The following is a 26,137-nucleotide window of genomic DNA, read 5'->3' as shown; positions in this document are numbered from 1 at the left end:
GTACTGAGAGTGTGGTTAGGATCTGGAATGTACTGAGAATGTGGTTAGGATCTGGAATGTACTGAGAGTGTGGTTAGGATCTGGAATGTACTGGGAGTGTGGTTAGGATCTGGAATGGACTGAGTGTGTGGTTAGGGTCTGGAATGTACTGAGAGTGTGGTTAGGATCTGGAATGTACTGTCTGAGAGTGTGGTTAGGATCTGGAATGTACTGAGAGTGTGGTTAGGATCTGGAATGTACTGAGAGTGTGGTTAGGATCTGGAATGTACTGAGAGTGTGGTTAGGAGCTGGAATGTACTGAGAGTGTGGTTAGGATCTCGAATGTACTGAGAGTGTGGTTAGGATCTGGAATGTACTGAGAGTGTGGTTAGGATCTGGAATGTACTGAGAATGTGGTTAGGATCTGGAATGTACTGAGAGTGTGGTTAGGGTCTGGAATGTACTGAGAGTGTGGTTGGGATCTGGAATGTACTGAGAGTGTGGTTAGGGTCTGGAATGTACTGAGAGTGTGGTTAGGATCTCGAATGTACTGAGAATGTGGTTAGGATCTGGAATGTACTGAGAGTGTGGTTAGGGTCTGGAATGTACTGTCTGAGAGTGTGGTTAGGACCTGGAATGTACTGAGAGTGTGGTTAGGGTCTGGAATGTACTGAGAGTGTGGTTAGGATCTGGAATGTACTGAGAGTGTGGTTAGGGTCTGGAATGTACTGAGAGTGTGGTTAGGATCTGGAATGTACTGAGAGTGTGGTTAGGATCTGGAATGTACTGAGAGTGTGGTTAGGATCTGGAATGTACTGAGAGTGTGGTTAGGATCTGGAATGTACTGAGAGTGTGGTCAGGGTCTGGAATGTACTGAGAGTGTGGTTAGGATCTGGAATGTACTGAGAGTGTGGTTAGGATCTGGAATGTACTGTCTGAGAGTGTGGTTAGGATGTGGAATGTACTGAGAGTGTGGTTAGGATCTGGAATGTACTGAGAGTGTGGTTAGGATCTGGAATGTACTGAGAGTGTGGTCAGGGTCTGGAATGTACTGAGAGTGTGGTTAGGATCTGGAATGTACTGAGAGTGTGGTTAGGATCTGGAATGTACTGTCTGAGAGTGTGGTTAGGATGTGGAATGTACTGAGAGTGTGGTTAGGATCTGGAATGTACTGAGAGTGTGGTTAGGATCTGGAATGTACTGTCTGAGAGTGTGGTTAGGATCTGGAATGTACTGTCTGAGAGTGTGGTTAGGATCTGGAATGTACTGTCTGAGAGTGTGGTTAGGGTCTGGAATGTACTGAGAGTGGTTAGGATCTGGAATGTACTGAGAGTCTGGTTAGTATCTGGAATGTACTGAGAGTGTGGTTAGGATCTGGAATGTACTGAGAGTGTGATTAGGGTCTGGAATGTACTGAGAGTGTGGTTAGGATCTGTAATGTACTGAGAGTCTGGTTAGGATCTGGAATGTACTGTCTGAGAGTGTGGTTAGGATCTGGAATGTACTGAGAGTGTGGTTAGGATCTGGAATGTACTGAGAGTGTGGTTAGGATCTGGAATGTACTGAGAGTGTGGTTAGGATCTGGAATGTACTGAGAGTGTGGTTAGGATCTGGAATGTACTGAGAATGTGGTTAGGATCCGGAATGTACTAAGAGTGTGGTTAGGATCTGGAATGTACTGTCTGAGAGTGTGGTTAGGATCTGGAATGTACTGAGAGTGTGGTTAGGATCTGGAATGTACTGTCTGAGAGTGTGGTTAGGGTCTGGAATGTTCTGAGAATGTGGTTAGGATCTGGAATGTACTGAGAGTGTGGTTAGGATCTGGAATGTTCTGAGAATGTGGTTAGGATCTGGAATGTACTGAGAGTGTGGTTAGGGTCTGGAATGTACTGAGAGTGTGGTTAGGATCTGTAATGTACTGAGAGTGTGGTTAGGATCTGGAATGTACTGTCTGAGAGTGTGGTTAGGATCTGGAATGTTCTGAGAATGTGGTTAGGATCTGGAATGTACTGAGAGTGTGGTTAGGGTCTGGAATGTACTGAGAGTGTGGTTAGGATCTGGAATGTACTGTCTGAGAGTGTGGTTAGGATCGGGAATGTATTCTAAGTGTGGTTTATTTCACTCTCTCTCTCTGTCATTCTGCTCGCCTTCACTATTTCTTTCACTCTCTCTCTCTCTTGGCACACGCTTTTTCTCTCTCTCTCTCTCTTTCTCACTCACATTTTCCATTGCTGTGAAGGTTTAATTTGAACAGCGTGTGATTTTAGTGCCGTGGATCATTGCCTCCAATGACACTCCCACTAAAATGCGGAGAGTGAGTCAATCACTGACCTGTGGTATTTTTCAGCAGGAACGACGTGGATTTGTCGGGTATTTCACACACGTTTCTGACTGACACCAGGCAGCTGAAGTTTGCATAATCCCGGGGCCTCAGATCCTTCAGTTTCAAAACTTTTGTTTCACCCTGTCAGCAAAACACGAGTTTTAGTTCATGGTTATGATCCGCAGCATCCAATCTGGATAAATTGCATTCCACTTCAAATATTCACAATAAAATGAATGTCTCTTTGAAAATTGTCTGGGCTAACAAATAGAACTCAAGAGGGAAATATCAATAGGTATTACTTTGAGGTGGTATTTGATAAAACCCCTGATTAGAATCATTTTGTTAAACGTTGAAGCGTTGACCTGGGTAGGAAACCGGCTGAGCAGCAGGAGACGGAAGAGGGGATAAACAAAACTGAAAATGTTGGAAAAACTGAGCCTGTGTGGGCAGCATCTGAGGAGAGAGAACCAGAGGCCAGAATCTTCCGACTCTTCATCGAGCCCACAGGGCACTGCTGCACATACCCCAGGCAGGGTGAGCCGAGGGCGATGGTGGCACGATCGGTTCCTGGACAAGGCGAGGCCTTGTGCCTGGGAAGGTGGCGAGATTCGGGTGTATCAGGGCCCGGGGGCAGAGCTGACGAAGAGGAGGGCGAGCTTTAATAAGGTCAAGTCGGCCCTGGACAAGAACGGCGTGAAGTTCGGACTCCTGTACCCGGCTTGCCTTTGGGTGACCTCTGGGGTTCGGGAGTTGGTCTTTGGCTCGGAGGAGGAGGCAGCGGGTTTATGAAGGAGAATGGGCGGGCAGGAGAAGGAGGACCGTGAACTTGGATTGAGGAGAACTGAACTATGTTGTGAAAATCTTTGGGTTTCTGTTATGTTGTTCGGATTTTTTTTGTTTTTTCTGCTTTTCGGTTCTGGTTGGGGTTAGGCCGGTTTACTGCGCTTTAAGAGATGTGGGGGGGGCGGTCTTTGTGTTCGGACCTTGGGAGGGATTGTTTCTTTGATTTTACTTCTTGCCTTTATTTCGACTGTTTGCACTAAGAGCGGGGGGGGAGGGGAATCAGTGGGGGGGGGGGGGGGGTAGGACGCTGGGCGCCATGGGCGGGGGCTGCCAGGCCAGCTGGGCAGGCTAGTTCACGGAAGCAAAGTGGGGGGGGAGCTGAGGATCGATGTGGGGGAGGTGGGAGTGAGGGGATTGGGCGGGGGGGGGGGGGGGGGTTTGACTGCTGACAGGGAGGGGACTTTCAAAGAGGAGGAGGGTTGATGACGGTAGTGGCCCGAGGGCGGGACAGGGGAAGTGCGGTCCATGGGCCGCAGATTGGCCGAGGAGAGGTTATGGTTGATCGGCAATGGGGGGGTTGCCCCCCCGACCAGGTTGATTAGGTGGAATGTTCGGGGACTGCATGGGCCTACCAGGGGCTGGTTTAGCACTGGGCCAAATCGCTGGTTTTGAAGGCAGACCAAGGCAGGCCAGCAGCACGGTTCAATTCCCGTACCAGCCTCCCCGAACAGGCGCCGGAATGTGGCGACTAGGGGCTTTTCACAGTAACTTCATTTGAAGCCTCCGTGTGACAATAAGCGATTTTCATTTCATTTTCATTTCATCAAAAGGGCCCGTGTGTTCGCACACTTGAGGCAACTGAAGGCGAACGTGGCCATGTTGCAGGAGACACACCTGAAGGTGGGCGACCAGATTCAGGAAGGGATTGGTCGGGCAGGTGTTCCATTCGGGGTTAGACTTTAAAGGAGCAGATTGTCCACAGAGAGCAAGACCCTATGTTCTACCCCCCTCTCACTATCCCCCGCTCGCAGCGCCATTGCCAGAGGCTCTATGACCAGGGTAAACAGTAGTGGGGAGAGTGGACGTCCCTTGTCTCGTCCCCTTCACAGACCAAAATATTCTGATCGAACCTGGTTTGTCCTGACATTCGCCACAGTCCCAGAAATGCTGGAGAATGAAAGGTTCAGTGAGAGGAGAAGAACTGAGGGAGACAACATTAGTAGAGAAATGGTGCTGGGAAAACTGATGGGATTGAAGGTGGATAAATCCCCGGGGCCTGAGAATCTGCATCCCAGAGTGCTTCCCGAGGTGGCTCTGGGAATAGTGGATGTATTGGTGGTCATCTTCCGGGATTCTATAGACTCTGGAACTGTCCCTGCAGATTGGAGAGTAGCTCACATCACTCCGATATTGAAAAAGGGAGGTAGAGAGAAAGCAGAGAATTACAGACCAGTCAGCCTAACATCGGTAGTGGGGAAAATGCTTGAACCCATTATCAAGGACTTTATAGCGGAACATTTAGAAAGCAGTGGCAGGATCAGTCAGAGTCAGCATGGATTTATGAAGGGAAAATCATGCTTGACAAATCTGTTGGAATTCTTTGAAGATGTAACCAGTACAGTCGATAAGGGGGAGCCAGTCGATGTGGTATATTTGGACTTTCAGAAGGCGTTTGACAAAATCTCACGTAAGAGATTATTGTGCAAGATTAAGGGAGGGTTTAAACTAGTATGGCAGGGGGGTGGGCACGGGAGCAATAGGACAGAAGGTGAGAGAATTGAGGGAGAACTAGGGAATAGGGCCAGTATGGCTCTGAGGCAGAGCAGACAGGGAGAAGTTGCTGAACACAGCGGGTCTGGTGGCCTGAAGCGCATATGTTTTAATGCAGGAAGTATTACGGGTAAGGCAGATGAACTTAGAGCTTGGATGAGTACTTGGAACTATGATGTTGTTGCCATTACAGAGACCTGGTTGAGGGAAGGGCAGGATTGGCAGCTAAACCTTCCAGCATTTAGATGTTTCAGGCGGGATAGAGGGGGATGTAAAAGGGGAGGCGGAGTTGCGCTACTGGTTCGGGAGAATATCACAGCTGTACTGCGGGAGGACACCTCAGAGGGCAGTGAGGCTATATGGGTAGAGATCAGGAATACGAAGGGTGCAGTCACAATGTTGGGGGTTTACTACAGGCCTCCCAACAGCCAGCGGGAGATAGAGGAGCAGATAGGTAGACAGATTTTGGAAAAGAGTAATAACAACAGGGTTGTGGTGATGGGAGACTTCAACTTCCCCAATATTGACTGGGACTCACTTAGTGCCAGGGGCTTAGATGGGGCGGAGTTTGTAAGGAGCAGCCAGGAGGGCTTCTTAAAACAATATGTAGACAGTCCAACTAGGGAAGGGGTGGTACTGGACCTGGTATTGGGGAATGAGCCCGGCCAGGTGGTAGATGTTTCAGTAGGGGAGCATTTCGGCAACAGTGACCACAATTCAGTAAGTTTTAAGTACTGGTGCACAAGGATAAGAGTGGTCCTAGGATGAATGTACTAAATTGGGGGAAGGCTAATTATAACAATATTAGGCGGGAACTGAAGAACATAGATTGGGGGCGGATGTTTGAGGGCAAATCAACATCTGACATGTGGGAGGCTTTCAAGTGTCAGTTGAAAGGAATTCAGGACCGGCATGTTCCTGTGAGGAAGAAGGATAAATACGGCAACTTTCGGGAACCTTGGATAACGAGAGATATTGTAGGCCTCGTCAAAAAGAAAAAGGAGGCATTTGTCAGGGCTAAAAGGCTGGGAACAGACGAAGCCTGCGTGGAATAAAAGGAAAGTAGGAAGGAACTTAAGCAAGGAGTCAGGAGGGCTAGAAGGGGTCACGAAAAGTCATTGGCAAATAGGGTTCAGGAAAATCCCAAGGCTTTTTACACGTACATAAAAAGCAAGAGGGTAGCCAGGGAAAGGGTTGGCCCACTGAAGGATAGGCAAGGGAATCTATGTGTGGAGCAAGAGGAAATGGGCGAGGTACTAAATGAATACTTTGCATCAGTATTCACCAAAGAGAAGGAATTGGTAGATGTTGAGTCTGGAGAAGGGGGTGTAGATAGCCTGGGTCACATTGTGATCCAAAAAGACGAGGTGTTGGGTGTCTTAAAAAATATTAAGGTAGATAGGTCCCCAGGGCCTGATGGGATCTACCCCAGAATACTGAAGGAGGCTGGAGAGGAAATTGCTGAGGCCTTGACAGAAATTATTGAATCCTCACTGTCTTCAGGGGATGTCCCGGAGGACTGGAGAATAGCCAATGTTGTTCCTCTGTTTCAGAAGGGTAGCAAGGATAATCCAGGGAACTACAGGCCGGTGAGCCTTACTTCAGTGGTAGGGAAATTACTGGAGAGATTTCTTCGAGACAGGATCTACTCCCATTTGGAAGCAAATGGACGTATTAGTGAGAGGCAGCATGGTTTTATGAAGGGGAGGTCGTGTCTCACTAGAGTTTTTTGAGGTCACAAAGATGATTAATGCAGGTAGGGTTGTCTATATGGACTTCAGTAAGGCATTTGACAAGGTCCCTCATGGTAGACTAGTACAAAAGGTGAAGTCACACGGGATCAGTGGGGAGCTGGCAAGGTGGATACAGAACTGGCTAGGCCATAGAAGGCAGAGAGTAGCAATGGAAGGATGCTTTTCTAATTGGAGGGCTGTGACCAGTGGTGTTCCACAGGGATCAGTGTTGGGACCTTTGCTCTTTGTAGTATATATAAATGATTTGGAGGAAAATGTAACTGGTCTGATTAGTAAGTTTGCAGACGACACAAAGGTTGGTGGAATTGTGGATAGCGATGAGGACTGTCAGAGGATACAGCAGGATTTAGATTGTTTGGACACTTGGGCGGAGAGATGGCAGATGGAGTTTAATCCGGACAAATGTGAGGTAATGCATTTTGGAAGGTCTAATGCAGGTAGGGAATATACAGTGAATGGTAGAACCCTCAAGAGTATTGAAAGTCAAAGAGATCTAGGAGTACAGGTCCACAGGTCATTGAAAGGGGCAACACAGGTGGAGAAGGTAGTCAAGAAGGCATACGGCATGCTTGCCTTCATTGGCCGGGGCATTGAGTATAAGAATTGGCAAGCCATGTTGCAGCTGTATAGAACCTTAGTTAGGCCACTCTTGGAGTATAGTGTTCAATTCTGGTCGCCACACTACCAGAAGGATGTGGAGGCTTTAGAGAGGGTGCAGAAGAGATTTACCAGAATGTTGCCTGGTATGGAGGGCATTAGCTATGAGGTGCGATTGAATAAACTCGGTTTGTTCTCACTGGAACGAAGGAGGTTGAGGGGAGACCTGATAGAGGTCTACAAAATTATGAGGGGCATAGACAGAGTGGATAGTCAGAGGCTTTTCCCCAGGGTGGAGGGGTCAATTACTAGGGGGCATAGGTTTAAGGTGAGAGGGGCAAGGTTTAGAGTAGATGTACGAGGCAAGTTTTTTACGCAGAGGGTAGTGGGTGCCTGGAACTCGCTGCCGGAGGATGTGGTGGAAGCAGGGACGATAGTGACATTTAAGGGGCATCTTGACAAATACATTAATAGGATGGGAATAGAGGGATACGGACCCAGGAAGTGTAGAAGATTGTAGTTTAGTCGGGCAGCATGGTCGGCACGGGCTTAGAACATTGAACATAGAACAATACAGCGCAGTACAGGCCCTTCGGCCCACGATGTTGCACCAAAACAAAAGCCATCTAACCTACACTATGCCATTATCATCCATATGTTTATCCAATAAACTTTTAAATGCCCTCAATGTTGGTGAGTTCACTACTGTAGCAGGTAGGGCATTCCACGGCCTCACTACTCTTTGCGTAAAGAACCTACCTCTGACCTCTGTCCTATATCTATTACCCCTCAGTTTAAAGTTATGTCCCCTCGTGCTAGCCATTTCCATCCGCGGGAGAAGGCTCTCACTGTCCACCCTATCCAACCCCCTGATCATTTTGCATGCCTCTATTAAGTCTCCTCTTAACCTTCTTCTCTCCAACGAAAACAACCTCAAGTCCATCAGCCTTTCCTCATAAGATTTTCCCTCCATACCAGGCAACATCCTGGTAAATCTCCTCTGCACCCGCTCCAAAGCCTCCACGTCCTTCCTATAATGCGGTGACCAGAACTGTACGCAATACTCCAAATGCGGCCATACCAGAGTTCTGTACAGCTGCAACATGACCTCCCGACTCCGGAACTCAATCCCCCTACCAATAAAGGCCAACACTCCATAGGCCTTCTTCACAACCCTATCAACCTGGGTGGCAACTTTCAGGGATCTATGTACATGGACACCTAGATCCCTCTGCTCATCGACACTTTCAAGAACTTTTCCATTAGCCAAATATTCCGCATTCCTGTTATTCCTTCCAAAGTGAATCACCTCACACTTGTCTACATTAAACTCAATTTGCCACCTCTCAGCCCAGTTCTGCAGCTTATCTATATCCTTCTGTAACCTGCTACATCCTTCCATACTATCGACAACACCACCGACTTTAGTATCGTCTGCAAATTTACTCACCCACCCTTCTGCGCCTTCCTCTAGGTCATTGATAAAAATGACAAACAGCAACGGCCCCAGAACAGATCCTTGTGGTACTCCACTTGTGACTGTACTCCATTCTGAACATTTCCCATCAACCACCACCCTCTGTCTTCTTTCAGCTAGCCAATTTCTGATCCACATCTCTAAATCACCCTCAATCCCCAGCCTCCGTATTTTTTGCAATAGCCTACCGTGGGGAACCTTATCAAACGCTTGGAGGGCCGAAGGGCCTGTTCCTGTGCTGTACGTTTCTTTGTTCTTTGTTCTAAAGCGCATGGGATTGGGGGAAATGTATTGAGGTGGATAGAAAACTGGTTGGCAGAGAGGAAACGAGTCGGGATTAATGGGTCCTTTTCAAATTGGCAGGCAGTAACCAGTGGGGTACCACAGGGATCGGTGTTGGGACCCCAGCTATTCACAATATATATTAATGATTTGGATGAGGGAACAAAATGTAACATCTCAAAGTTTGCAGATGACACCAAGTTAGGCATGAGGGTGAATTGTGATGAGGATGCAGGGATCCTACAGCAAGATCTGGACAGGTTGGGCGAGTGGGCAAACCAATGGCAGATGCAGTATAATTTGGATAAGTGTGAGGTTATTCACTTTGGAAGCAAAAACAGGAAGGCAGATTACTACCTGAATGGTTGTAGATTGGGAGAGGGGAGTGTGCAGCGGGACCTGGGTGTCCTTGTGCACCAGTCGCTGAAGGTAAGCTGCAGGTGCAGCAGGCGGTAAAGAAGGCTAATGGTATGTTGGCCTTCATTGCGAGAGGTTTCGAGTATAGAAGCAGGGATGTGTTGCTGCAATTATACAGGGCCTTGGTGAGGCCACACCGGGAGTATTGTGGGCAGTTTTGGTCTCCTTCTCTGAGGAAGGATGTTCTTGCTCTCGAGGGAGAGCAGCGAAGGTTTACCAGACTGATTCCAGGGATGGTGGGACTGTCATATGAGGAGAGATTGACTCGGTTGGGATTGTTCTCGCTGGAGTTCAGAAGAATGAGGGGGGATCTCATAGAGACTATAAAATTCTAACAGGACTGGACAGGGTCGATGCAGGAAGGATGTTCCCGATGGTGGGGGGGACTGGACAGGGTGGATGCAGGAAGGATGTTCCCGATGGTGGGGGGGACTGGACAGGGTCGATGCAGGAAGGATGTTCCCGATGGTGGGGGGGACTGGACAGGGTGGATGCAGGAAGGATGTTCCCGATGGTGGGGGGGACTGGACAGGGTCGATGCAGGAAGGATGTTCCCGATGGTGGGGGGGGGACTGGACAGGGTAGATGCAGGAAGGATGTTCCCGATGGTGGGTGTGTCCAGAACCAGGGGTCACAGTCTGAGGATTCAGGGTAAACCATTTCGGACAGAGATAAGGGGCAAAATTCTCCCGAAACGGCGCGATGTCCGCCGACTGGCGCCCAAAACGGCGCCAATCAGACGGGCATCGCGCCGCCCCAAAGGTGCGGAATGCTCCGCATGTTTGGGGGCCGAGCCCCAACATTGAGGGGCTAGGTCGGCGCCGGAGGAATTTCCGCCCCGCCAGCTGGCGGAAACGGCCTTTGTTGCCCCACCAGCTGGCGCGGAAATGACATCTCGGGGCGGCGCATGCGCGGGAGCGTCAGCGGCCGCTGACAGTTTCCCACGCATGCGCAGTGGAGGGAGTCTCTTCCACCTCAGCCATGGTGGAGACCGTGGCGAAGGCGGAAGGGAAAGAGTGCCCCCACGGCACAGGCCCGCCCGCGGATCGGTGGGGCCCGATCGCGGGCCAGGCCACCGTGGGGGCACCCCCCGGAGCCAGATCACCCCGCGCCCCCCCCAGGACCCCGGAGCCTGCCCAGGCCGCCTTGTCCCGCCGTTCAAAAGGTGGTTTAATCCACGCCGGCGGGACAGGCAATTTATCGGCGGGACTTCGGCCCATCCGGGCCGGAGAATCGAGCGGGGGGGCCCGCCAACCGGCGCGGCGCGATTCCCGCCCCCGCCCAATCTCCGGTGCCGGAGACTTCGGCAACCGGCAGGGGCGGGATTCACAGCAGCCCCCGGCAATTCTCCGACCCGGCGGGGGGTCAGAGAATGACGCCCAAGGAGACATTTCTTCACACAGAGAGTGGTGAGCCTGTGGAATTCATCACCACAGGAAGTAGTTGATGCTAAAACTTTGAATATATTCAAGAGGCGGCTGGATATAGCCCTTGGGGAGAATGGGACCGAAGGCTATGGGGAGAAAGCAGGATTAGGCTACTGAGTTGGATGATCAGCCATGATGGTGATGAATGGCGGAGCGGGCTCGAAGGGCCAAAAGGCCTCCTCCGGCTCCTATCTTCTATGTCTCTATGTATATATGAGTCTGCACCGGCCCTTGGAAAGAGCGCCCCACTTAATCCCACACCCTATCCCCGTAACCCCGTAACCCAGTAACCCCACCTAACCTATTTTTAGGACACTAAGGGAAACTTTAGCATTGCCAATCCACCTAACCCGCACATCTTTGGACTGTGGGAGGAAACCGGAGCACCCGGAGGAAACCCACGCACACACGGGGAGAACGTGCAGACTCCGCACAGACAGTGACCCAGCGGGGAATGGAACCTGGGACCCTGGAGCTTCGAAGCAACTGTGCTAACCACTGTGCTACCGTGCCACCCTGTGCCCATGAAGGAGGTTATCTAGGATTCCAATCAGATCTTGATCAATTGGGCCAGTGGGCCAATGGAGTTTAATTTGGATAAATGTGAGGTGATGCGTTTTGGTCGATCGAATCGGGGCAGGACCTACTCAGTTAATGGTATGGCGTTGGGGAGAGTTACAGAACAAAGAGATCTAGGGGTACAGGTTCATAGCTCCTTGAAGGTGGAGTCGCAGGTGGACAGGGTGGTGAAGAAGGCATTCGGCATGCTTGGTTTCATTGGTCAGAACATTGAATACAGGAGTTGGGACGTCTTGTTGAAGTTGTACCAGACATTGCTGAGACCACACATGGAATACTGTGTTCAGTTCTGGTCACTCTATTATAGGAAGGATATTGTTAAACTAGAAATAGTCTAGAAGAGATTTACTAGGATGTTGCCGGGACTTGATGGTCTGAGTTATAAGGAGAGGCTGGATAGACTTGGACTTTTTTCCCTGGAGCGTAGGAGGCTTAGGGGTGATCTTATCGAGGTCTATAAAATAATGAGGGGCATCGATAAGGTAGATAGTCAACATCTTGTCCCAAAGGGAGAGGATTCTAGAACTAGAGGGCATAGGTTTAAGGTGAGAGGGGAGAGATGCAAGAGAGACCAGAGGGGACATTTCTTCACACAGAGGGTGGTGAGTGTCTGGAACGAGCTGCCAGAGGTAGTGGTAGAGGCGGGTACAATCTTGTCCTTTAAAAAGCAGTTAGACAGTTCCATGGGCAGGGTGGGTATAGAGGGATATGGGCCAAATGTGGGCAAGTGGGACTAGCTTAGTGAGAGAAACTGGGCGGCATCGACAAGCTGGGCCGAAGGGCCGGTTTTAATTTAATTTAATAATGTTTATTGACACAAGTAGGCTCACATTAACACTGCAATGAAGTTACTGTGAAAAGCCCCTGGTCGCCACATTCTTTTGGGACTGTGGGAGGAAACCGGAGCACCCGGAGGAAACCCACGCAGACACGGGGAGAACGTGCAGACTCCGCACAGACAGTGACCCAAGCCGGGAATCGAACCTGGACCTTGGCGCAGTGAAGTAACAGTGCTAACCACTGTGTTTCCTTACTGCGAATATTTTTCGTCAGTATTCATTCAGGAAAAAGATAATGTTGTGGAGGAGAATGCTGAGCCCCAGGCTAATAGAATAGATGGCATTGAGGTACGTAGGGAAGAGGTGTTGGCAATTCTGGACAGGCTGAAAATAGATAAGTCCCCGGGACCTGATGGGATTTATCCTAGGATTCTCTGGGAGGCCAAGGAAGAGATTGCTGGACCTTTGGCTTTGATTTTTATGTCATCATTGGCTACAGGAATAGTGCCAGAGGACTGGAGGACAGCAAATGTGGTCCCTTTGTTCAAAAAGGGGAGCAGAGACAACCCCGGCAATTATAGACCGGTGAGCCTCACGTCTGTAGTGGGTAAAGTCTTGGAGGGGATTATAAGAGACAAGATTTATAATCATCTAGATAGGAATAATATGATCAGGGATAGTCAGCATGGCTTTGTGAAGGGTAGGTCATGCCTCACAAACCTTATTGAGTTCTTTGAGAAGGTGACTGAACAGGTAGACGAGGGTAGAGCAGTTGATGTGGTGTATATGGATTTCAGCAAAGCGTTTGATAAGGTAGGCTATTGCAAAAAATACGGAGGCTGGGGATTGAGGGTGATTTAGAGATGTGGATCAGAAATTGGCTAGCTGAAAGAAGACAGAGGGTGGTGGTTGATGGGAAATGTTCAGAATGGAGTACAGTCACAAGTGGAGTACCACAAGGATCTGTTCTGGGGCCGTTGCTGTTTGTCATTTTTATCAATGACCTAGAGGAAGGCGCAGAAGGGTGGGTGAGTAAATTTGCAGACGATAATAAAGTCGGTGGTGTTGTCGATAGTGTGGAAGGATGTAGCAGGTTACAGAGGGATATAGATAAGCTGCAGAGCTGGGCTGAGAGGTGGCAAATGGAGTTTAATGTAGAGAAGTGTGAGGTGATTCACTTTGGAAGGAATAACAGGAATGCGGAATATTTGGCTAATGGTAAAGTTCTTGAAAGTGTGGATGAGCAGAGGGGTCTAGGTGTCCATGTACATAGATCCCTGAAAGTTGCCACCCAGGTTGATAGGGTTGTGAAGAAGGCCTATGGAGTGTTGGCCTTTATTGGTAGAGGGATTGAGTTCCGGAGTCGGGAGGTCATGTTGCAGCTGTACAGAACTCTGGTACGGCCGCATTTGGAGTATTGCGTACAGTTCTGGTCACCGCATTATAGGAAGGACGTGGAGGCTTTGGAGCGGGTGCAGAGGAGATTTACCAGGATGTATAGAACATAGAACATAGAACAACACAGCGCAGTACAGGCCCTTCGGCCCACGATGTTGCACCGAAACAAAAGCCATCCAACCTACACTATGCCATTATCATCCATATGTTTATCCAATAAACTTTTAAATGCCCTCAATGTTGGCGAGTTCACCACTGTAGCAGGTAGGGCATTCCACGGCCTCACTACTCTTTGCGTAAAGAACCTACCTCTGACCTCTGTCCTATATCTATTACCCCTCAGTTTAAAGTTATGTCCCCTCGTGCCAGCCATATCCATCCGCGGGAGAAGGCTCTCACTGTCCACCCTATCCAACCCCCTGATCATTTTGTATGCCTCTATTAAGTCTCCTCTTAACCTTCTTCTCTCCAACGAAAACAAGCTCAAGTCCATCAGCCTTTCCTCATAAGACTTTCCCTCCATACCAGGCAACATCCTGGTAAATCTCCTCTGCACCCGCTCCAAAGCCTCCACGTCCTTCCTATAATGCGGTGACCAGAACTGTACGCAATACTCCAAATGCGGCCGGACCAGAGTTCTGTACAGCTGCAACATGACCTCCCGACTCCGGAACTCAATCCCTCTACCAATAAAGGCCAACACTCCATAGGCCTTCTTCACAACCCTATCAACCTGGGTGGCAACTTTCAGGGATCTATGTACATGGACACCTAGATCCCTCTGCTCATCCACACTTTCAAGAACTTTACCATTAGCCAAATATTCCGCATTCCTGTTATTCCTTCCAAAGTGAATCACCCCACACTTCTCTACATTAAACTCCATTTGCCACCTCTCGGCCCAGCTCTGCAGCTTATCTATATCCCTCTGTAATCTTCTACATCCTTCCACACTATCGACAACACCACCGACTTTAGTATCGTCTGCAAATTTACTCACCCACCCTTCTGCGCCTTCCTCTAGGTCATTGATAAAAATGACAAACAGCAACGGCCCCAGAACAGATCCTTGTGGTACTCCACTTGTGACTGTACTCCATTCTGAACATTTCCCATCAACCACCACCCTCTGTCTTCTTTCAGCTAGCCAATTTCTGATCCACATCTCTAAATCACCCTCAATCCCCAGCCTCCGTATTTTTTGCAATAGCCTACCGTGGGGAACCTTATCAAACGCTTTGCTGAAATCCATATACACCACATCAACTGCTCTACCATCGTCTACCTGTTCAGTCACCTTCTCAAAGAACTCAATAAGGTTTGTGAGGCATGACCTACCCTTCACAAAGCCATGCTGACTATCCCTGATCATATTATTCCTATCTAGATGATTATAAATCTTGTCTCTTATAATCCCCTCCAAGACTTTACCCACTACAGACGTGAGGCTCACCGGCCTATAGTTGCCGGGGTTGTCTCTGCTCCCCTTTTTGAACAAAGGGACCACATTTGCTATCCTCCAGTCCTCTGGCACTATTCCTGTAGCCAATGATGACATAAAAATCAAAGCCAAAGGTCCAGCAATCTCTTCCCTGGCCTCCCAGAGAATCCTAGGATAAATCCCATCAGGTCCCGGGGACTTATCTATTTTCAGCCTGTCCAGAATTGCCAACACCTCTTCCCTACGTACCTCAATGCCATCTATTCTATTAGCCTGGGGCTCAGCATTCTCCTCCACAACATTATCTTTTTCCTGAGTGAATACTGACGAAAAATATTCATTTAGTATTTCGCCGATCTCTTCAGACTCCACACACAATTTCCCATCCCTGTCCTTGACTGGTCCTACTCTTTCCCTAGTCATTCGCTTATTCCTGACATACCTATAGAAAGCTTTTGGGTTTTCCTTGATCCTTCCTGCCAAATACTTCTCATGTCCCCTCCTTGCTCGTCTTAGCTCTCTCTTTAGATCCTTCCTCGCTACCTTGTAACTATCCCTCGCCCCAACCGAAACTTCACACTTCATCTTCACATAGGCCTCCTTCTTCCTCTTAACAAGAGATTCCACTTCCTTGGTAAACCACGGTTCCCTCGCTCGACGCCTTCCTCCCTGTCTGACCGGTACATACTTATCAAGAACACGCAGTAGCTGATCCTTGAACAAGCCCCACTTATCCAGTGTGCCCAACACTTGCAGCCTACTTCTCCACCTTATCCCCCCCAAGTCACGTCTAATGGCATCATAATTGCCCTTCCCCCAGCTATAACTCTTGCCCTGCGGTGTATACTTATCCCTTTCCATCATTAACGTAAACGTCACCGAATTGTGGTCACTGTCCCCAAAGTGCTCTCCTACCTCCAAATCCAACACCTGGCCTGGTTCATTACCCAAAACCAAATCCAACGTGGCCTCGCCTCTTGTTGGCCTGTCAACATATTGTTTCAGGAAACCCTCCTGCACACACTGTACAAAAAACGACCCATCTATTGTACTCGAACTATATCTTTTCCAGTCAATATTTGGAAAGTTAAAATCTCCCATAATAACTACCCTGTTACTTTCGCTCATATCCAGAATCATCTTCGCCATCCTTTCCTCTACATCCCTAGAACTATTAGGAGGCCTATAAAAAACTCCCAACAGGGTGACCTCTCCTTTCCTGTTTCTAACTTCAGCTCATACTACCTCGGCAGAAGAGTCCCCATCTAGCATCCTCTCCGCCACCGTAATACTGCTCTTGACTAGCAGCGCCACACCTCCCCCTCTTTTGCCTCCTTCTCTGAGCTTACTAAAACACCTAAACCCCGGAACCTGCAACATCCATTCCTGTCCCTCCTCTATCCATGTCTCATGTTGCCTGGTATGGAGGGAAAATCTTATGAGGAAAGGCTGATGGACTTGAGGTTGTTTTCGTTGCAGAGAAGAAGGTTAAGAGGAGACTTAATAGAGGCATACAAAATGATCAGGGGGTTGGATAGGGTGGACAGTGAGAGCCTTCTCCCGCAGATGGAAATGGCTGGCACGAGGGGACATAACTTTAAACTGAGGGGTAATAGATATAGGACAGAGGTCAGAGGTAGGTTCTTTACGCAAAGAGTGGTGAGGCCGCGGAATGCCCTACCTGCTACAATAGGGAACTCGCCAACATTGAGGGCATTTAAAAGTTTATTGGATAAACATATGGATGATAATGGCATAGTGTAGGTTAGATGGCTTTTGTTTCGGTGCAACATCGTGGGCTGAAGGGCCTGTACTGCGCTGTATTGTTCTATGTTCTAGGGTGGAAGCTGGAGAAGTGGAGCATTGTGAGGTTATCCGTGGGTTTGCGGTAAAGCGAAGTGCTGAGGTGACCGTCCTTGATGGAGACGAGTGTGTCCAAGAATGCAACTGATTTTGGAGAGTAGTCCATGGTGAGCCTGATGGTTGGATGGAACTTATTGATGTCATCATGGAGTCGTTTCAGTGATTCTTCGCCGTGGGTCCAAAGGACAAAAATGTCATTGATGTATCTGGTGTATAACGTCGGTTTAAGGTCCTGTGCGGTGACCCTTCAGGACACGCGACAACGCAGAATCGGCGAGCAGAAATGTATAGCCAAGTTCCGCACACGAGTGCGGCCTCAACCGGGACCTGGGATTCATGTTGCATTACATTCATCCCCCATCATCTGGCCTGCGAAATCCTACCAACTGTCCTGGCTTGACACAATTAACCTGGGGCTACCCCATCTCTGGATCTGTAAAGATTTAATCACCTGCTAATGCTCGCATTCCAAGCATTGTCTGGCATCTTTGAATTTGTCTATATATATGTTTCTGGAACACACCCCTTCATTCACCTGAGGAAGGAGCAGCGCTCCGAAAGCTAGTGACATCGAAACAAACCTGTTGGACTTTAACCTGGTGTTGTAAGACTTCTTACTGTGCTCACCCCAGTCCAACGCCGGCATCTCCACATCATGGCTGTGCAGAGAGACCTGGGTGTGCTAGTGCATGAGTCGCAAAAAGTTGGTTTACAGGTGATTAAGAAGGCAAATGGAATTTTGTCCTTCATTGCTAGAGGGATGGAGTTTAAGACTAGGGAGGTTCTGCTGCAATTATACAAGGTGTTAGCGAGGCCACACCTGGAGTATTGTGTTCAGTTCTGGTCTCCTTACCTGAGAAAGGACGTACTGGCGCTGGAGGGTGTGCAGAGGAGATTCACTAGGTTAATCCCAGAGCTGAAGGGGTTGGATTACGTGGAGAGGTTGAGTAGACTGGGACTGTACTCATTGGAATTTAGAAGGATGCGGGGGGGATTTTATTGAAACATATAAGATTATGAAGGGAATATATAGGATAGATGCAGGCAGGTTGTTTCCACTGGCGGGTGAAAGCAGAACTAGGGGGCATAGCCTCAAAATAAGGGGAAGTAGATTTAGGACTGAGTTTTAGGAGGAATTGCGGAAGGAGGGTGCTGGGAGGTAAGTCAACCTTTAAAAGCACTTCTCTTTGCAGGGGCAGGCCAGTCGATTTCGGTGGCGTGAGAGCAGCTGGTTAGTCAGTTTCAGCGGGAGCATTGCGGAAGGAGGGTGCTGGGAGGTAAGTCAACCTTTAAAAGCACTTCTCTTTGCAGGGGCAGGCCAGTCGATTTCGGCGGCGTGAGAGCAGCTGGTGAGTGGTGAGTCAGTTTCAGCAGGAGCTGAGACTTTTTCTCTTTTCTTTAAATTAGTTTTTTAGGCGGGATCAGGAAGTCGACCCGCGGACGTCTGGGAAGACCCTCACCAATAAATTCTGGTGGAGAGGAAACCCGAGACACTACACGTGTAGTGTCTCCCACCCGCCCTCCTCCTCTAACCTAATAATAAAACCCATTGGTCTGAGGTAAGTACCATATTTTTATTATATTATTATTATTTTTTTATAAAAATTTAATTTAGTTGTTAGCCAGATCTTGGTAGAAAGTTAGAGGAATGGCAGGGAAGGGAGTGCAATGTTCCTCCTGCAGGATGTTTGAGGTGAGGGATGCAGTTAGTGTCCCTGCTGATTTTACCTGCAGGAAGTGCTGCCATCTCCAGCTCCTCCAAGACCGAGTTAGGGAACTGGAGCTGGAGTTGGAAGAACTTCGGATCATTCGGGAGGCAGAAGGGGTCATAGATAGCAGCTTCAGGGAATTAGTTACACCAAAGATTGGAGATAGGTGGGTAACTGTAAGCGGGACTGGGAAAAAACAGTCAGTGCAGGGATCCCCTGCGGTCGTTCCCCTGAGAAACAAGTATACCGCTTTGGATACTTGTGGGGGGGACGACTTACCAGGGGTAAGCAATGGGGTACGGGCCTCTGGCACGGAGTCTGTCCCTGTTGCTCAGAAGGGAAGGGGGGAGAGGAGCAGAGCATTAGTAATTGGGGACTCTATAGTCAGGGGCACAGATAGGAGATTTTGTGGGAGCGTGAGAGACTCACGTTTGGTATGTTGCCTCCCAGGTGCAAGGGTACGTGATGTCTCGGATCGTGTTTTCCGGGTCCTTAGGGGGGAGGGGGAGCAGCCCCAAGTCGTGGTCCACATTGGCACCAACGACATAGGTAGGAAAGGGGACAAGGATGTCAGGCAGGCTTTCAGGGAGCTAGGATGGAAGCTCAGAACTAGAACAAACAGAGTTGTTATCTCTGGGTTGTTGCCCGTGCCACGTGATAGTGAGATGAGGAATAGGGAGAGAGAGCATTTAAACACGTGGCTACAGGGATGGTGCAGGCGGGAGGGTTTCAGATTTTTGGATAACTGGGGCTCTTTCTGGGGAAGGTGGGACCTCTACAGACAGGATGGTCTACATCTGAACCTGAGGGGCACAAATATCCTGGGGGGGAGATTTGTTAGTGCTCTTTGGGGGGGTTTAAACTAATGCAGCAGGGGCATGGGAACCTGGATTGTAGTTTTAGGGTAAGGGAGAATGAGAGTATAGAGGTCAGGAGCACAGATTTGACGTCGCAGGAGGGGGCCAGCGTTCAGGTAGGTGGTTTGAAGTGTGTCTACTTCAATGCCAGGAGTATACGAAACAAGGTAGGGGAACTGGCAGCGTGGGTTGGTACCTGGGACTTCGATGTTGTGGCCATTTCGGAGACGTGGATAGAGCAGGGACAGGAATGGATGTTGCAGGTTCCGGGGTTTAGGTGTTTTAGTAAGCTCAGAGAAGGAGGCAAAAGAGGGGGAGGTGTGGCGCTGCTAGTCAAGAGCAGTATTACGGTGGCGGAGAGGATGCTAGATGGGGACTCTTCTTCCGAGGTAGTATTGGCTGAAGTTAGAAACAGGAAAGGAGAGGTCACCCTGTTGGGAGTTTTTTATAGGCCTCCTAATAGTTCTAGGGATGTAGAGGAAAGGATGGCGAAGATGATTCTGGATATGAGCGAAAGTAACAGGGTAGTTATTATGGGAGACTTTAACTTTCCAAATATTGACTGGAAAAGATATAGTTCGAGTACAATAGATGGGTCGTTTTTTGTACAGTGTGTGCAGGAGGGTTTCCTGAAACAATATGTTGACAGGCCAACAAGAGGCGAGGCCACGTTGGATTTGGTTTTGGGTAATGAACCAGGCCAGATGTTGGATTTGGAGGTAGGAGAGCACTTTGGGGACAGTGACCACAATTCGGTGACGTTTACGTTAATGATGGAAAGGGATAAGTATACACCGCAGGGCAAGAGTTATAGCTGGGGGAAGGGCAATTATGATGCCATTAGACGTGACTTGGGGGGGATAAGGTGGAGAAGTAGGCTGCAAGTGTTGGGCACACTGGATAAGTGGGGCTTGTTCAAGGATCAGCTACTGCGTGTTCTTGATAAGTATGTACCGGTCAGACAGGGAGGAAGGCGTCGAGCGAGGGAACCGTGGTTTACCAAGGAAGTGGAATCTCTTGTTAAGAGGAAGAAGGAGGCCTATGTGAAGATGAAGTGTGAAGTTTCGGTTGGGGCGATGGATAGTTACAAGGTAGCGAGGAAGGATCTAAAGAGAGAGCTAAGACGAGCAAGGAGGGGACATGAGAAGTATTTGGCAGGAAGGATCAAGGAAAACCCAAAAGCTTTCTATAGGTATGTCAGGAATAAGCGAATGACTAGGGAAAGAGTAGGACCAGTCAAGGACAGGGATGGGAAATTGTGTGTGGAGTCTGAAGAGATAGGCGAGATACTAAATGAATATTTTTCGTCAGTATTCACTCAGGAAAAAGATAATGTTGTGGAGGAGAATGCTGAGTCCCAGGCTAATAGAATAGATGGCATTGAGGTACGTAGGGAAGAGGTGTTGGCAATTCTGGACAGGCTGAAAATAGATAAGTCCCCGGGACCTGATGGGATTTATCCTAGGATTCTATGGGAGGCCAGGGAAGAGATTGCTGGACCTTTGGCTTTGATTTTTATGTCATCATTGGCTACAGGAATAGTGCCAGAGGACTGGAGGACAGCAAATGTGGTCCCTTTGTTCAAAAAGGGGAGCAGAGACAACCCCGGCAACTATAGACCGGTGAGCCTCACGTCTGTAGTGGGTAAAGTCTTGGAGGAGATTATAAGGGACAAGATTTATAATCATCTAGATAGGAATGATATGATCAGGGATAGTCAGCATGGCTTTGTGAAGGGTAGGTCATGCCTCACAAACCTTATTGAGTTCTTTGAGAAGGTGACTGAACAGGTAGACGAGGGTAGAGCAGTTGATGTGGTGTATATGGATTTCAGCAAAGCGTTTGATAAGGTTCCCCACGGTAGGCTATTGCAAAAAATATGGAGGCTGGGGATTGAGGGTGATTTAGAGATGTGGATCAGAAATTGGCTAGCTGAAAGAAGACAGAGGGTGGTGGTTGATGGGAAATGTTCAGAATGGAGTACAGTCACAAGTGGAGTACCACAAGGATCTGTTCTGGGGCCGTTGCTGTTTGTCATTTTTATCAATGACCTAGAGGAAGGCACAGAAGGGTGGGTGAGTAAATTTGCAGATGATACTAAAGTCGGTGGTGTTGTCGATAGTGTGGAAGGATGTAGCAGGTTACAGAGGGATATAGATAAGCTGCAGAGCTGGGCTGAGAGGTGGCAAATGGAGTTTAATGTAGAGAAGTGTGAGGTGATTCACTTTGGAAGGAATAACAGGAATGCGGAATATTTGGCTAATGGTAAAGTTCTTGAAAGTGTGGCTGAGCAGAGGGATCTAGGTGTCCATGTACATAGATCCCTGAAAGTTGCCACCCAGGTTGATAGGGTTGTGAAGAAGGCCTATGGAGTGTTGGCCTTTATTGGTAGAGGGATTGAGTTCCGGAGTCGAGAGGTCATGTTGCAGCTGTACAGAACTCTGGTCCGGCCGCATTTGGAGTATTGCGTACAGTTCTGGTCACCGCATTATAGGAAGGACGTGGAGGCTTTGGAGCGGGTGCAGAGGAGATTTACCAGGATGTTGCCTGGTATGGAGGGAAAATCTTATGAGGAAAGGCTGACGGACTTGAGGTTGTTTTCGTTGGAGAGAAGAAGGCTAAGAGGAGACTTAATAGAGGCATACAAAATGATCAGGGGGTTGGATAGGGTGGACAGTGAGAGCCTTCTCCCGCGGATGGATATGGCTGGCACGAGGGGACATAACTTTAAACTGAGGGGTAATAGATATAGGACAGAGGTCAGAGGTAGGTTCTTTACGCAAAGAGTGGTGAGGCCGTGGAATGCCCTACCTGCTACAGTAGTGAACTCGCCAACATTGAGGGCATTTAAAAGTTTATTGGATAAACATATGGATGATAATGGCATAGTGTAGGTTAGATGGCTTTTGTTTCGGTGCAACATCGTGGGCCGAAGGGCCTGTACTGCGCTGTATTGTTCTATGTTCTATGTTCTATGTTCTAATTTCTTCACCCAAAGGGTTGTGAATCTATGGAATTCCTTGCCCAGTGAAGCAGTAGAGGCTCCTTCATTAAATGTTTTTAAGATGAAGATAGATAGTTTTTTGAAGAATAAAGGGATTAAGGGTTATGGTGTTCGGGCCGGAAAGTGGAGCTGAGTCCACAAAAGATCAGCCATGATCTCATTGAATGGCGGAGCAGGCTCGAGGGGCCAGATGGCCGACTCCTGCTCCTAGTTCTTATGTTCTTATGTATTCTCTGTCCCTCGACGCCCGAAGTGCGAGTCCCAATGAAAATCGTGTGTCTGGGGAAAATTGGGCTCAGTGCCAAATGCGATACTCCGACCCCCCCTGCTGGTGCCAGGTTCCAGGTTTATGACCACGTGCCAGCGGGTGGGTGTGAGTGAATGCTATTGGGTCTTAATGACTCATTTGCCCCCTATTATTGGGCCCAGCACCCTATTCCGGGCCCTCTGTGATTCCCCAGTCCCCTGGGCTGGGAATCAAACGGGCACAGATCACTTCTGGTATTTATCGATGTTTTCCTGACATGGTGGATCGCGTGGTGTAATTCCTCAGGGGAGCTTGTGAGTGGAATGTAGAACTAAAGAACAAAGAACAATACAGCACAGGAACAGGCCCTTCGGCCCTCCCAGCCTGCGCCGATCACGTGTCCTATCTAGACCAACCGCCTGTATCCTTCTATACCCCGTCTGTTCATGTACCTGTCCAGATAAGTATTAACGGTCGCTAACGTATCTGCATCAACCACCTCACTAGGCCGTGCATTCCAGGCCACCACCACCCTCTGTGTAAAAAAACTCCCCCCGCACATCTCCACTGAACCTTTCCCCCCTCACCGTCAACTTGTGCCCCCTTGTAATTGTCATTTCCGCCCTGGGAAAAAGCTTCCAAATATTCACCCTATCCATACTCCTAATAGAACATAGAGCAGCAGTGCCGAAGGAGGCCATTCAGCCCATCGAGTCTGCACCGACCCACTTCAGCCCTCACTTCCACCCTATCCCCAGTAACCCCTCCTAACCTTTTTGGACACTAAGGGACAATTTATCATGGCCAATCCACCTAACCTGCACGTCTTTGGACTGTGGGAGGAAACCGGAGCACCCGGAGGAAACCCACGCACTCACGGGGAGGATGTGCAGACTCCGCACAGACAGTGACCCAGCGGGGAATCGAACCTGACACAGTGGTGCTGTGAAGCCACAGTGCTAACCACTTGTGCTACCGTGCTGCCTTAATTAATAATTTTATAAACTTCTATCAGTTTGCCCCTCAGCCTCCATCTCTCTAGGGAGAACAATCCCAGTTTATTCAATCTCTCCTCATACCTAATACCCTCCATACCAGGCAACATCCTGGTAAATCTCTTCTGCACCCTCTCTAAAGCCTCCACATCCTTCTGGTAGTGTGGCGACCAGAATTGAACACTCTGCTCCAAGTGTGTCCTTGATAAGTATGTACCTGTCAGGCAGGGAGGAAGTGGTCGAGCGAGGGAACCGTGGTTTACTAAGGCAGTCGAAACACTTGTCAAGAGGAAGAAGGAGACTTATGTAAAGATGAGACATGAAAGTTCAGTTAAGGCATTCGAGAGTTACAGGTTAGCTAGGAAGGACCAAAAGAGAGAGCTAAGAAGAGCCAGGAGGGGACATGAGAAGACTTTGGCAGGTAGGATCAAGGATAACCCTAAAGCTTTCTATAGATATGTCAGGAATAAAAGAATGACTTGGGTAAGAGTAGGGCCAGTCAAGGACAGTCGTGGGAAGTTGTGCGTGGAGTCCGAGGAGATAGGAGAGGTGCTAAATGAATATTTTTCGCCAGTATTCACACAGGAAAAACACAATGTTGTCGAGGAGAATACTGGGATTCAGGCTACTAGACTAGAAGGGCTTGAGGTTCATAAGGAGGAGGTGTTAACAATTCTGGAAAGGGTGAAAATAGATAAGTCCCCTGGGCCGGATGGGATTTATCCTAGGATTCTCTGGGAAGCCAGGGAGGAGATTGTTGAGCCTTTGGCTTTGATCTTTAAGTCATCTTTGTCGACAGGAATAGTGCCAGAAGACAGGAGGATATCAAATGTTGTCCCCTTGTTCAAAAAGGGGAGTAGAGACAACCCCGGTAACTAAAGACCAGTGAGCCTTACTTCTGTTGTGGGCAAAATCTTGCAAAGGTTTATAAGAGATAGGATGTATAATCATCTGGAAAGGAATAATTTGATTAGAGATAGTCAACACGGTTTTGTGAAGGGTAGGTCGTGCCTCACAAACCTTATTGAGTTCTTTGAGAAGGTGACCAATCAGGTGGATGAGGGTAAAGCAGTTGATGTGGAGTATATGGATTTCAGTAAAGCGTTTGATAAGGTTCCCCATGGTAGGCTACTACAGAAATTACGGAGGCATGGGATTCAGGGAGATTTAGCAGTTTGGATCAGAAATTGGCTAGCTGGAAGAAGACAAAGAGTGGTGGTTGATGGGAAGTGTTCAGACTGGAGTCCAGTTACTAGTGGTGTACCACAAGGATCTGTTTTGGGGCCACTGCTGTTTGTCATTTTTATAAATGACCTGGAGGAGGGCGTAGAAGGATGGGTGAGTAAATTTGCAGATGACACTAAAGTCGGTGGAGTTGTGGACAGTGCGGAAGGATGTTACAAGTTACAGAGGGACATAGATAAGCTGCAGCGCTGGGCTGAGAGGTGGCAAATGGAGTTTAATGCAGAAAAGTGTGAGGTGATTCATTTTGGAAGGAATAACAGGAAGACAGAGTACTGGTCTAATGGTAAGATTCTTGGCAGTGTGGATGAGCAGAGAGCTCTCGGTGTCCATGTACATAGATCCCTGAAAGTTGCCACCCAGGTTGAGAGGGTTGTTAAGAAGGCGTACGGTGTGTTAGCTTTTATTGGTAGAGGGATTGAGTTTCGGAGCCATGAGGTCATGATGCAGCTGTACAAAACTCTGGTGCGGCCGCATTTGGAGTATTGCGTGCAATTCTGGTCGCCGCATTATAGGAAGGATGTGGAAGCATTGGAAAGGGTGCAGAGGAGATTTACCAGGATGTTGCCTGGTATGGTGGGAAGATCTTATGAGGAAAGGCTGATGGACTTGAGGCTATTTTCGTTAGAGAGAAGAAAAAGTTAAGAGGTGACTTAATTGAGGCATACAAGATGATCAGAGGATTGGATAGGGTGGACAGTGAGAGCCTTTTTCCTCGGATGGTGATGTCTAGCACGAGGGGACATAGCTTTAAATTGAGGGGAGATAGATATAAGACAGATGTCAGAGGTAGGTTCTTTACTCAGAGAGTAGTAAGGGCGTGGAATGCCCTGCCTGCAACAGTAGTGGACTCGCCAACACTAAGGATATTCAAATGGTCATTGGATAGACATATGGACGATAAGGGAATAGTGTCGATGGGCTTTAGAGTGGTTTCACAGGTCGGCGCAACATCGAGAGTCGAAGGGGCTGTACTGCGCTGTAATGTTCTATGTTCTATGTTCTATACAGCTGCAACATGACTTGCCAATTCTTATACTCAATGCCCCGGCCAATGAATGCAAGCATGCCGTATGCCTTCTTGACTACCTTCTCCACTGAGGGAATGCCGCACTGTCAGAGGGTCAGTACTGAGGGAGCGCCGCACTGTCAGAGGGTCAGTACTGAGGGAGTGCCGCACTGTCAGAGGGTCAGTACTGTGGGAGCGCCGC

At 48.7% G+C, this 26,137-nt stretch overlaps 1 protein-coding gene across 1 annotated transcript in view; it reads right to left on the bottom strand.

Moving 5' to 3' along the window:
• The window catches only part of LOC140411222 (MAM domain-containing glycosylphosphatidylinositol anchor protein 1-like), an 875,194-nt gene that overhangs the window by 391,656 nt on the left and 457,401 nt on the right, over nucleotides 1-26,137 (bottom strand). Inside the window, exon 5 of the mRNA XM_072500330.1 lies at nucleotides 2,311-2,443. Within this exon, the coding sequence (XP_072356431.1) occupies nucleotides 2,311-2,443 (133 nt within the window). The remainder of the gene's footprint in view (nucleotides 1-2,310; nucleotides 2,444-26,137) is intronic.

Source organism: Scyliorhinus torazame, chromosome 4, assembly GCF_047496885.1.
Source record: "Scyliorhinus torazame isolate Kashiwa2021f chromosome 4, sScyTor2.1, whole genome shotgun sequence".
NCBI lineage: Eukaryota > Metazoa > Chordata > Chondrichthyes > Carcharhiniformes > Scyliorhinidae > Scyliorhinus > Scyliorhinus torazame.
Note: the sequence above shows the minus strand (reverse complement) of the source record. Positions and strands in the feature narration are given on the sequence as shown.